Genomic DNA, 13691 nt, shown 5'->3' on the forward strand with positions numbered 1-13691 from the left:
TGCCTCCCTCCTCCTCTATTGTTAAGGTGGCTTTGGGCTCCCTCTTTTATTGGGAATTTTCTTTTGTCAATAGACATGTAACTATTTTAGTGCACAATTTGGCCCTTTGGGTTGCTAACTTCAATTGGGACAAAGTCTATTTGCATCTCATCACTTCTTGTTTGGGTTTTTGTTCCGAAAGTGAGAGATGAGCTTGACCCCTCGTGGTTCCTTAAAATAATATCATTATTCATAAATAAAAAATGTCAATCTATTTGTTTTAAGGAGCTAAGATTTAGGAGGGCTCAAATTAAGGATTTAATATAATATATAAGGACATAATTTATTCTAAATATTAAACTTATGAGTTTCGTTTTAATTATGGTAGGATTTTGTTCACAAATGTTCTAAGAGAAGTGGTTAAGATATATTTAATACTTTATTAAATAAATATTTTTATATGTTTTTCAAAAAATAAAAATCAAACTACATATATATTCAGAAAAGTACACGCAACCACAAATAAATTTGTAACCCAACCCAATAAATCACTATATCCCAACATACTTAGAACTTAAGATTTGGATTAAAATGCATTTAGTAGGTTACGATTTAATTTCTAATTTGCATAATTATAAATTTGACTTCCTTCAAATTATGGGCTTTCAAAAATAATAATACAAAAAAAAAAAAAAAAATTCTTACCCTCCCTTTCCCCTAATAAACTCTTAAAATGAACGTTTGTAAATTGTTAGTTCAGTACTGTTGTTTAAACAACCATTTTCAATGTTTAGACACTACAATAAGTATTTTCAAAACACCTTTTCACTTACGTGTATTTTCACAACACTTAAACAAAGGTACAAAAAATTTCTTACCAAACAGCCCTAAATTGTTTAAACGACGTGTAGCTCATTATATTGGACCGGTCATGAGCTAAAACCCTACCCCAAAACCCTTTTCCTCCAAAAGCAAAAATATCTCAGTCAGACTCTTCAAAGCTCGAAAATTTTCAACAATGGATGATTCGGAAGCGAAACCCAAAGAGACACAAACGATGAAGATGAAGAAGAAGAAGAAGAATAAGAGAAAGCTAAGTAGCCTCGAAGAAGGGACCGAAAGACCTACCAAAACGCACCGTGTTGAACAGTTTGACAAACACAGCGAACAAATAGAGGTGGAGCATCTTGCTGAAGAGTTGGGACAGAGAGAGCTCGAAGAAGAATCTCCATGGAGGAACCTTCGGCTGATTCTATCGATTCAGAACAAACAGCTCGAGCTTCACAGGTTAGTTATCTCTCTCTAACTCTCTTTATGTTTGTTTCTGTGTTTGGTTTCCGAGAAAGTCGGGGGACAAAGAATGAAACTTGAAATTCAATATCACAAAATTTTGGGTTTTTCTTTATGGGTTTTGAAAATGATGAAGAAAAAGAGGTTATGGCAATGGCAAAGCTCTATTTTTCTCTATATGTGTAGATATTGAGCTTTGAAAATTATCTATTTCTTGCTATGGTCCTTTTGATAATTGATAAATTTTGCATATAAGCTTTTTGGGTGGCAAGGAATCTGTGGCAAAGCGAAGAGAAAAATGGTGTTTGAATAATTGATACTTTAGGAATAGCTCTAATACTCTTTTATGTAATAAAGTTATTTTATTTATTCAAATTTTTTTGAATAACTGAATCTCAAATTTAATGAGAAGGCAGAGGAAAAGAGACGAAACCCGAGTTTGAGTTCTATATTTGTGACTTGTAAGACAAGGTTGTTGATGCCATTATATTTGTTTTCATGTCCTTTATACATTTGTGAGCCATGAATAGGAACATTAAGTTCTTCTTTAACAAATGAGGTAATTTCAAATGCAGGAAGGTGGACTTAGCCTTCCATTTTGTGAAGATGAGGGTCACAGAAGAAGGCAACAGTGCTGATCAAGATTATGAAACTGTGAAGTTATCCCGCTTGATTGTCTTCCTTAATGATTGGGTCCAGTCATTGTTGATACCTTCAGAGAAAAAATTGAAAGGTGTTGTGCAAAAACCTGAGGGTGAAGTTATAGAGACATGGTTAGATAGTAGATGTTGGGAGATTTTCAAATTTTGCTTGGAGGAATCATTGAGACTGCAAGTTTCTTTAAATTTCTCACGGAACCTTTTACGGTCTATTTTTGTAATTGCAAAAAATGCAGTGTCTTTAGTGAACAGCACATTGTTGAGTTCACAAGAATCGTATTTTATTGGTGAAGGCTTTAAACTGCACAGTATTGTGCTTGATTGTATCTCTTTAGTCTTCTCATCCCATGGTGGCTTGTCGAATGAAAATTTAGACTTGTGGATGTCAACTGTTGATGCAGTGCTTGAGCTTGTCCACAAAGTTTATGTAAAGAACCTTGATAGTGGCAATATGGGTGTTTTTGCCATGCGGTTTTCATGCTTGGTGCTTGAACCATTTGCCATGTTTTTGAGGGTCCACCCAACTCGGAAAACGGGATTTCATGATTTCATTGATAAACTTCTTGAGCCACTGATGCATTTGCTGAGTGTCTTGCATCTTCAAAGTGGTGGAAGTAATTCTCATTGGACAGAAAACTTACTGAAGCTAGTTGAAGAAGTTTTGTTTAATGGGTTGTTTCATCCTATCCACATTGATGGATTTCTGAGCTTACGTGGTACAGAGAAGTATGCAACAACCATTGATGGGGAATCCAAAAACTCAAAAACTGTTATTAAGAGTTATCACAGACACTTATTTGACAAACTGGAAAGAACCCTAACCGAAAAGAAGGTATTGGCAATGGGTGGCATTGGAGAACTATTCCGCTTGCTTGTTCATAGAGTGAAAAAGTTAAAAGGAGCTTCAGTGCTTTCTGCTGATACAAAGATGATAGGGAAAGGAGGAGCTTCAAGGAATTTGGAGGATAACTCATTGGGTCATACATCTAAATTGTATTCTGGCAGTATTAATGTTCATCTAGACAAGAGTTATAGTTCAAGTGGTTTCAGTGCAGACACACGAAAGTCACTTTTTGATTTTTTTGTACAGATCATGGAGCCTCTTTTGCTCAATATTAATGCTTATCTTCAAGCTAAACCGGAAGTGAGACCTGAGTTGTTGGAGGTTCATGGCACACTCAAATCTATTAATAATTTACTTGCCAGCTTTATGGATGAAAAGGTTTATTTAAGAACAGAGGACACCTCTGAAGGAGCTTGCTTTAATTTCTTGAAGAAGGTTTATGATACCGTTATTTCATTTTCCACCAATTTACTTTGGTTGTCAAAATGTGATCTAGAAAACCAGAAGCACATTGGCACGTTAACTTTATTAGCCAATGAGGTATTTGTTGCTGTAGGTTATCTTCTGGAGATTGAATATGAGATTATAGGGAATGACTTGGTAAGCTTGTGGCTTATGATGTTTTCGTACTTAACTATTGGCCTCTCTTTGGTGGATGTGTTAGATCAAAGCTCATTATCTTCCAAAATAGAAGCCTTTGGATGCCAACTGATTAATCTCTATAGCCAGCTTCGTCAGGTTAGTAGAACTCTGATCATACTCTCTTTGTCGACTTTTTAATTTCTATACAAGTTGGAAATGGCTGGCATCACACATGGTTAAGTCATTAGATTGTGTGTGCATGTATTCTGTGGGGTGTGGGGTATGAGGGTTGTGGTACCATAGTTTTTTCATAAATTTTCCCCTGCAAACATCCCATCTTGTTCTGTTCTGTTTCCCATTCTTGTTTCTGTAACTCAAATTTTGTTTTGTATGGACTATTGAGGCCTATGACCTTTGGCTTAAAAGGCACTGCCTTTCCCCCCATACGAATGGGATGGGGGTTGAGTTCATGGGTTCAAGGCCCATTGGGTGCATCTATAACTTACCAATGAAATTTTTTCTATAGTTACTATGGGAAGGGGGATGTGAACCTTGGATGTCTCTGTTGGAAACAGCAAGAGGTGCCAGTTGAGCTACAAGGCTCTTGGCAACTTACCAATAAAAATATATAGCTGTTTTGTATTGAGTGGTCTCATGCCATATTCTTATACATTTAACTAATGTAGGTGAATAATACTATCTTTGCACTGTGTAAAGCAGTAAGGCTTGTAATATCACATGATGATGGTGGTGAAATGAATTATACCAGATTTATGGCTGCTTTACCTTCTGAAGCTTATGCAAAATCAGTGGGAAATCTATTATCCTCCCAAGACTTTAAGTTTGCTGTTTGTAATGCCATTAAATCTATACCAGAAGGGCAAGCAAGTGGATGTATTAGGCAGTTAACAGAAGATATATCAGAATCTCTGGAATGGATGAAAGTTAATTGTTCAGTGGCTGAGGGAAATGAAATTGGCAAATTTGAGGTAAGTAGTCTGAAATGTTTTGATCTGCAAGCAGAACTGTTGGGAAGAGGATTGTCTGAATTGTATACAATAGTGCTAGATTCAGTGACTGTCACAATTGGTAACAGTAACCTTCTCGGAGTTTCTGTCAAGGACCTAATGACCCTACTATGTCCTTGCATGAATAGCCTAGTTGGAGTACAGCCGCTTACTGTCAACAAGTTTCTTTGTTCTGTCACAGGAAGAAATTTTGATGCCGGGAATAAAGATGATTTGCTGAAATTTGGATTTTCCAGTTATTGGGTCTTTGTGTTCTTCTTTCGCTTGTACATGTTTTGCAGAAGCTTATATAGGCAAGCAATCAGCCTTATGCCTCCAGATTTATCAAGAAGGATGTTAGAAGTGATGGGCGATTCATCCACAGCATACTCTGGAAAGGATTGGATGGAGAGGACTGATTGGGATGATGGGGGCTACTTTTCTTGGATTCACCAACCTTCGACTTCTCTTCTTGTTGTTATACAATCAGTTTCAAATATTTATCTCCAGGATAGCTCTAAAGATTGCTGTCCTTTAATTTATGTATTAAATGCTATGGCTCTTCAGAGGCTTGTTGATTTGAACAGGCAGATAAATTCACTTGAGTACTTGCTGCAGAGTAATGACAATCTGGTGCAAAAAATGTTGCTTGATGATGCTAGCTTGTCACTGTATCGTAAAAGAAGTAGAAAGTGGGCAAGGCGCATCTCTGTTTTGAGGCAAGAGGCGGCAGGTCTTACTGATTACATGATGGGACATCTACAGTTAGTGGCTGAAGGTCAACAGTCAATCTCTTCTGATGATGCAACTTGTATGGACACATCTGCCCAAGCTCTCCTTGAAACTGAAGAATGGGATTTTAGTATTTGTTCCATGAACATGAAGTCATTGCCCACTGCTATTTGGTGGATCCTTTGCCAAAATATTGATATTTGGTGCAGTCATACTGCTAAAAAGAAGTTGAAATTGTTCCTCTCACTTTTAATCCATACTTTCATTCCCTCTTCAACAAGCAGCTTTGTGAGGATTGGAAAGCAGCACATTAATGAACCCAGCCAGCTGAAGAAAGTCACCATGCATCAAATCTCATCAGAACTTCTGAGTGACTCAATCTTGTATGAACAAAAAGTAAGACACTTTACTGAATCATAGATCCCCCAACTCCTCTTATTGATGTTCATACCCATACAAACTAGCTTTGTGTGTATTACTTAAAAAAAAAAAAAAAAAGCTTTGTGTGTATTGTCTGTGTGTTACGTATATTTTTATTTTCTTTAAAAAGCTTCCTGTATGATGTCCTAGAACTTCTATGAGTTTAGTGGATATCATTTTTCTTTCTATAGTGTTCATTCCATCTCTTGTATTAGTTTGTTCGCAGGTATTTGGCATCAAGGTTTTGCCGTGTATTGGAGAAATCAGTATTACCGTTATTTAAAGATTTTCCATCTGGCAATGTTGAATTGAAGTCATCACCTCATTGGCCAGAGGTTCTTGGTGCACTTGAGAAGTCATCAGTAAAAGTTTCCAGTAGTGGACTTGTTACTAATGATTATTTTTCAGATTCAAAATCGATTGCCCATTCATCTGAGAAACTGTGTACTGAGATTTGCACTGAAGAAAAAGCTTTACCCTTCACCGGCTTGAATTTTACATCTTGTCATAGTTTACTTAATCTGTTGTGTTGGATGCCGAAAGGGTGTTTAAATTCAAGATCATTCTCAGTTTATGCCACATATATACTCAACCTTGAAAGGTAGACTGTCTTCTCTACATAATTGATCTTTTTATGCTATGATTTGGTGCCTGTTGATATAATGGTCTCCCAGCTTAAATAATGATTGCTGCTTTTTAGAACACAAGCAAGTAATACACAACCTTTTCACTTCTTTTGAGGTAAGGCTTTGTGCTGCATGGTGAACTCTTTAAATCATTTGAAGGCGATAGAATTAGGAAATAACAATTATTGATAAAAATAGGAGAAAACTTAATAGATATCCAGATTATTCATCTAGTAGCACATAAATTTATACAACTGAAGATTATGGTTTAACTTGCTTTGCTGCAAATTGTCCCTGCAATATGTTGCACATACTACTTTTCTTAAAAAATTGATGTCTACTGTTTTGGTTTGATAAGTTAAACAATTAACATTTTCTTGTGCACTTTTTTTGGTAATTTCATTGATATGTAATGATCTGTTATCTTATCATGTATAATTGTCAACCTTTTTTTCAAAGCATTCAAGTAGCATTTATCATATGAAATGATATCACAGAACTCAGTTTTGCAATCTCTGCTGGAAGATACCCTTTTCAAATTCAATTCAAACTTTAATATTACTGGTCCTACATGTTTCAGGGTGGTTGTTGGTAGCTTATTGGAATGTCAGGGTACATTGTACTCACACAGGCAACATGACCTTTTCAGACTGTTTGTCTCTTGCCGGAAGGCCTTGAAATATATAATTATGGCAGCTTGTGAGAAGAAGACAGAAGCTAGTCAATCCTCATTTGCTCCAATACTCCCTGAAGATTCATTTTCTGTTTTGTGGCTTTTCAAGTCATTATCTCTGGTGGTTGAGCTTCAACAGGCAGTGTCAAAAGATATTGCTACTCAAGTTAAAGATTTGATATTTTCATTGATGGATCACACATCATATGTCTTCTTGACATTAAGCAAATATCAAATTAGTCATGCTGTTCACTTCTTTCTCAATGCCAAGAGGCCTTGTAAGGAGCAACCTTTTTCTGGCAATGTCAACGAGCAGTGTAACTTAATTGAATCTAATCCTTGTTTGGATTCCTCCAACTGTATTGAGGCCTGGAATGATGCATTCCTTGTTGTCAAGATGTTGAAGGAACAGGCACAAAGCCTTCTTAACTGTCTGAAAGATAACCTTTGTACTGAAAAAGAGTTTCTTGGTGTTGATGTTGTAAATTTGAATAAATTTTCCTCTATAGTTTCCTGCTTTAGTGGGTTTTTATGGGGTCTAGCTTCTGCAATTAATGATGAAGATGCAAGATTTCATGACAATAAAGCAAAATCATTAGGGTGGAAACGTGAACATGTCTCAGAGCTCAACCTTTGTATAAGTGTTTTTGAAGATTTCAACAATCTTTTCTTACGTATGTTCCTCGTTGAGGTTGATCAACAGCCCAGAAGTTACTGTGATGCACTAAATCTTAAAAAGCCAGAGTATGGCCCAGATTTTTTGGATGCAGAGGAGTGTTCACTGAATGGCTCTACCCAGGCTGAAATTTCATGTGGTAGACAGCAGCAAAAATCTGGAGCTGCAATGGCTTGCTCATTGTCATCTGACATTGATGACGACTCTCAAACAGCTAGTGTTAGAAGGTTGCAGTTGAAAGATGCCAGCTTTGCTGCCAGTATTATGACTAAGGTGGATTCATTTGATCTTCAAGTTATAAATAAGCCTTTGTTGCGATGCTTGCTGAAAGGTGATTATCCTGAAGTAGCATTCTCACTCAGGCAGCTATTAATTGCTTCTTCAGCTATATTGAGGTTAAAATTGCAGATAAATAAGATTTCCTCGTTGTCAAGCTTGGTGCCCTGTCTTGTTGGTATTTCACAAGTCTTGTTGTTGGAATTAGTGGGTATGGTTGACATACCAGACACATTTTCTTTTGTTTGGTTGGATGGTGTTCTAAAGTATCTGGAAGAGTTGGGAAATCATTTCCCTTCAGATAATCCTACCTTATATGGAAATGTGTATGCCAGGATGATAGAGTTACACTTAAGGGCTATGGGAAAATGCATAACTTTGCAAGGAAAAAGAGCCACTCTAGCATCTCATGAGACAGAGTCAAGTACTAAGACACTCCATGGTCATATAGGATTCTCTGAAGCATCTCATCTTGGGCCACATTGCTTGGATGAATTTAAAGCAAGGTTGAGAATGTCATTTAAAATGTTCATAAAGAAACCATCAAGACTGCATCTCTTAACTGTGATACAGACTATAGAGAAAGCATTAGTTGGAGTCCGGGAAGGATGCACGTCAATCTATGGCATAACTACTGGAAATGCAGCTGGTGGAAAGATTTCCTCAATAGTTGCAGCTGGAATTGATTGCTTTGATTTGGTTATTGAATTTGTTTCAGGTAACATTGCACATTCAATGAATGCAATTTTGGATAATTTTGGAAATTAATCATTGCATTACATTCTTTAACATGTTTATATGTGGGTCCACTTTGTGTTTTTGGCATTTACTGCATGTTTCATTTATTTTCATTTTATTAGCTATTAGATGGAATGTACTTCAATTGTTCATGTTTCCACCAAAGTGATTAAAACTAACTGCCTTAAAATGCCATGGGTAATGTTAGGTTGCATTTAAAATGGACCTTAGGAATCAGAAAACTGAATAATTCCTCACACATATGTTCCTTCAATAATATAACTGCTTTTTAATGAAAATTTTTTTTGGAAAAGGGATTTATAGATCTATGAAAATTTCAACTTGTTATTTCAAAGATGGTGTTTAAACAAAGGAGCAATGTCAGCCATGGATGGATAGAAGATATTTTGTGTGGAATTTCTTCAAAACAAGGTTTTCTTATTGATGTTGTCTGGCTCGCATCCTAGAATAATACTCCTACCTTACTAAATTATGAAGTATATGGAACGGAGAAGCTATTAATATCAGATGAGATTTTCCCATAGCATACTGCCTGTGTACCAGGGGAGCAGTTTGTACCATTTTTAATTCCTTTTAATAAAGTTCTATTTACCTATTAAAAAATTATCAGATGAGGAGATGCATAAATTGATCAACCATGCTTAGAGCAATGTTATTGCAACTGTCACCTCAGGTTTCTATCTCAGTTTGATACTTGTTTTGACCATTGACTTTCTTTTCAGGACGCAAACATTTGGATGTGGTGAAAGAACACATTCAGAGCATACTTGCGGGTTTGTTCAACATTATTCTGCACTTGCAGAATCCTTTAATATTCCAGAGATTTATGCATGATAAAGGCAACACTAATCCAGATGCAGGATCTGTCATTCTTATGTGCATTGAAGTACTCATAAGAATTTTTGGGAAGCATGCTCTTTTCCAAATGAAACCCTGGCATGTAGCTCAGTCTTTACGTATACCTGCTGCACTTTTTCAAGATTTCCATCAGATTAAACTTTCTGAAGCTTCCATTTCATCTCATTCTTCCTTGATATTGGATAATGAAATCTCTGATCGACTAGCAAGCAAGGATTTAAGTGTTGTAGATCGGCACTTCTCAATTGACCTATTTGCTGCATGTTGTAGATTATTGTATACCGTTCTTAAGCATCACAAGAGGTACGGTTTGTCTTTCTTTTCTTTTCTTTTTTTGATGTGTGCCTTTTTTAGGGGGATGGGGAAATGTCCACAAAAACATGGTTACAATGGTTTATACTGTAGGGTACTAAAACCTTTAGAACCATCAGTGCAAGTTGCATGCTTGCAATTTTTTTATGTGGAAAACAATATTACTATGTTGATGTTTAAGGCCACAGTTTCTGCACATCTCTTAGCACTAAACTCTGCTGTAGTTTGAACCATTAAAACTCTGTTCTCATCAAATAACATGTTTTATGGGTTGTCATTTTGAGCTGATTAATTCTTTTTTCACTTTAGAAGATGGACCAGGGAAAAGAGCATACTTAATTTAATGGCTAGATCTAAGGTTATTAGTTTCTTTTTGGTTTAGTAAAACTACATCAATAGCTGATTAAATATGAGGTAATTATTTATTTTCTCAATTACAATTTATGCATAATGCTCTTAGGTTTGTGGTTATTACGTTTCATATTTCTCACTTGGTATGCATAAACTATGTTGCTTGTTTTCTTTGGTATCCCTTCCCCTTGGTGGATGAAAGTGGGCATTATATGTTATTATACTGATTGTTTCATTAATTCTAGTGAGTGCGAGCGGTGTATTTCTCTACTCGAAGCCTCTGTTTCTGTTCTCCTTCATTGTTTGGAGACTGTGGATACCGATTCAATCGTCAGAAAAGGATATTTTTCATGGGAATTAGAAGAGGGAGTAAAATGCGGTTGTTTTCTTCGAAGGATTTATGAAGAGGTATGTGATGTTTGTGTGAACAGAAATTTTTTTTTTTGGGTAGGTAATAAGTGATTTTATCTAACTAAAAAAGAATCATACATAGGGAACCAATAAACTATACATGATATACTCACAAGTTCCTTAAGTTAGATTAAATAATTAATGAATTCCTATAACATTGGAGGTCTACTTGCATCCAATGACCGCCAATAAAATAATAACCCAAGAAAGAACAAACCAAGATTCAAAGCTCTCTATAGATTTTTTGTTTGAACATACATTAATGCATCTAAATTAGCGTATCACAGTGCATCCTTACTCCATGGCCTTAATTTGTTTTTGTGAATTCTCTTCAGCCATGGTAAAAACTCTTGTTAGGGTGAGTTTTTCAAGGAATGGTGACTGAGGGTGGCTCATTTGGCCATGCCATTTATTTTGGAATAAATTCATCTTGCCAAAATTATTGGGAGACATTATGCACATGGTTAGCACTGGAGCTAAAGTAAACAAGCTAGCATGTTTTTTGCCAATAAAGCTTGTCCTCAATTTTAAATGGCATCAGAACTATTTGATAGTATTAAGAATATAGCTGTTATGTTTTAGATGGATCTCAAAATTTTATTTTTAAGTTAATTGGGAACATTTCAGTGTCACAGAGGGATCAAAAATTGAACAACAATTGATAGAATATGTGGTCCCTATCCCTTTTCAATTGATATGTTATATAATGGATCTCACCTTGCAAGAAGTTTAAACATTCTTCCTTGAATTTTGTCATTTTTGTTCAGGTAAAGGGTTCATTTGATCAATCAAACATATGAACCTACATGTTGTCATTAGTGTCCCATTTATTCCACTGTTGGTTTGAACTTAAGGACCTAATATCCTTGTAAAGGCTTTTCTTTGGTGAATGGGGGTCATTGAAGGTCGGAGCTTATATGGGGATAAAGTGATTGGTGCTCAGAAAACACCCACAGCCCAGCTTGCACATTTAGGAAACCTTTCTAGTCCAGAAAACTTGTTACCCAACTAAAACTTGGATGTATAAGTTACTGATCACCACTACTGATAGAAACATGTTTGTGGCAAGACTTCTTTTCCATCATCATTTACTTTTTATTACCAATTTTTTTTTTTTTTTTTTATGGTTACTTTGTCTTACCATTACTGCTTTGCTAAAAGTAACCATATTTTTTTTACTTTATATTTACCATTACTAACATTCAATAGTATTTAAGCTTTACTATGCATACAATTATAAGATACATGCCAATGGTTGAACCAGTGCACAGAGATCCCACTTCTGCAGGGTTTGGGAGGTCATGGTAGGCAGTAGGCAGCCTAATCCCCAATTTATTTTGGGAGAGGCTGATTCCTGGACTTAAACTCGTGACTTGTCACTTTTGGTGGAAGGCATGTCATCACACCAAGACCCGACCTCTACATGCCAATGGTCTTTGGATCAAATGACATCTATTCCTCCAATGTACAAAGGGTGGAGAGTGAAGTCATGGGTTCTATGCGAATGTGTGGTCCTGTTTACCTTGAAAATAGAGGGGGGGAAAAAGTCTTACACATACATGACACCTTTTCCTTCTTCTTTTTTTTTTATTTTTTTATTCTACCTGGTTTACTTTTTCATATTTATGGTGCAGATAAGACAGCAAAAAGAGTCTTTTGGCCGCCATTGTTCTCAGTTTTTGGCAAACTACATATACGTTTATTCAGGCTATGGCCCCCTTAAAACTGGCATCAAAAGGTAATTTTTGGCACCTTTTTTTTTTAATCATTCCTATTATGAAGTTCTACGAGAATTCCATGTCTTGCTCTTGTTTTCTGTTTGAACCATTACTCCTCCCAACTAACATGTCTTTTCATTTTGATATGTCCCAAAATGTTTTTCTATTTCAAAAGATGGTTCCAAAGGTTCTACTTTTCTCTTTCCCATTATTTAGAGTGACAAGAGGAGGACAGTGTTATAGAAATGATAGCTTAAATAAGCAAGTGTGACTAAATAAATTACAGTCTCCATTTTTTTTTTTTTGAAAAGTACAAGCTTAGTAGGATTCGACCCTTAGCTCTCACGCTGTAGTAGCTGAACCATGTTATTGTGAATCTGCAGGGAAATAGATGAAGCTCTCAGACCAGGTATATACGCTTTGATTGATGCCTGCTCAGCAGACGATCTTCAGTATCTTCATACAGTATTTGGAGGCAAGCAATCTTTTTGTTGATGTTAAAAATGAGTACAAGAAGGAAACACTTCATTCTCACTTATTTTCTTATTGTTTCTGTAGAGGGTCCTTGCAGAAACACACTGGCAACTTTACGACATGACTACAAACTGAATTTCCAGTATGAAGGAAAAGTCTGATCTACTTCTCTTTTGCTCTGGCTAAATATGTTGGCTCAAATCTACACAAATTATTTTACATTATGAATACTAGTTTACAATTTTACCTTTGTAATTTGGAGAAGAAAAAAAAAACAGTGAAAGAAGCATAGCTAACCCTAACTAGTCTGTTGAGGATCCATAGATGATACCAGAATGTTGGGACTAAAGTTTGGTGGTGGTTGTAGCTTCCTCATGGAAGTCCAAAATTACACAGGTTGTAGCTTCCTCATGGAAGTCCAAAATTACACAGGTTGTAGGTTCTTATATTGTTACAATTTTTTGGGGCTTTTAATGTCGTTTGAAGTGTACATATGAGAGAATTACTGAGTTACTGATGGGCTTTTCTTGTTTCTGTTGTATCCTTTCAAGTATAAATGGCTTCAGTAGTGTTGTAAAGTGCATTCTTCTTTTATAAAAATATCAATTTTTTGTTAGTATTTTATTATGCTGTTTGAGTATCCTTGTGCATATGATGTCAGTATGTAATCTGATCCGTAAATACAGTATTTAAAAAAAAAAAAATCTAGAGCAATGCATGGTGCTTCTTTACTGACAATGACGTTTGGCATTATTTGCATGTCCATTAGTGAAAGAGGCATCAAGGGACATGATGAAAAGTTCATTGTGGACAAAGTTTCAGTAGAATTTGGACGCATTTACATAGCAGATTTAAAGCACTAGCTATTTCACACAAGAAAAAAGTTTAATATACCCAATGAGAATGATGCAGAGTAGAAAGACTTTGTAACATTGAACGATTGGTTTTTCTTTGTGGAAAAAGAAATTATTAGTGGTATGATAACAGGGCTGCTATAGAACTATATGCTTTAGGCTAATGTTTTCATCTAACTTAATAACAATG

The 13691-nt window shown here is 35.8% G+C and overlaps 1 protein-coding gene across 3 annotated transcripts; it reads left to right on the plus strand.

Moving 5' to 3' along the window:
• Positions 1–958: 958 nt before the first annotated feature.
• On the plus strand, positions 959–13266 carry LOC142643304 (uncharacterized). Of its 3 annotated transcripts, XR_012845832.1 has the most exons (11): positions 959–1266; positions 1845–3510; positions 4041–5489; positions 5729–6114; positions 6720–8482; positions 9246–9684; positions 10290–10452; positions 12090–12193; positions 12557–12648; positions 12732–13007; positions 13044–13266. XR_012845832.1 is itself a non-coding variant. In XM_075817868.1 (10 exons), the coding sequence occupies exons 1-10, from the start codon at positions 998–1000 to the stop codon at positions 12806–12808; spliced, it is 6408 nt and encodes a 2135-aa protein (XP_075673983.1). In that variant the 5' UTR covers positions 959–997; the 3' UTR covers positions 12809–13266. The 3 variants fall into 3 exon arrangements, 1 of the variants encoding a protein (XP_075673983.1); XR_012845833.1 differs by having other exon boundaries at positions 11744–12193; positions 12732–13266; XM_075817868.1 differs by having other exon boundaries at positions 12732–13266.
• The last annotated feature ends 425 nt before the right edge of the window (positions 13267–13691 follow it).

This window comes from Castanea sativa, chromosome 7 (genome assembly GCF_040712315.1).
Source record: "Castanea sativa cultivar Marrone di Chiusa Pesio chromosome 7, ASM4071231v1".
Lineage (NCBI taxonomy): Eukaryota > Viridiplantae > Streptophyta > Magnoliopsida > Fagales > Fagaceae > Castanea > Castanea sativa.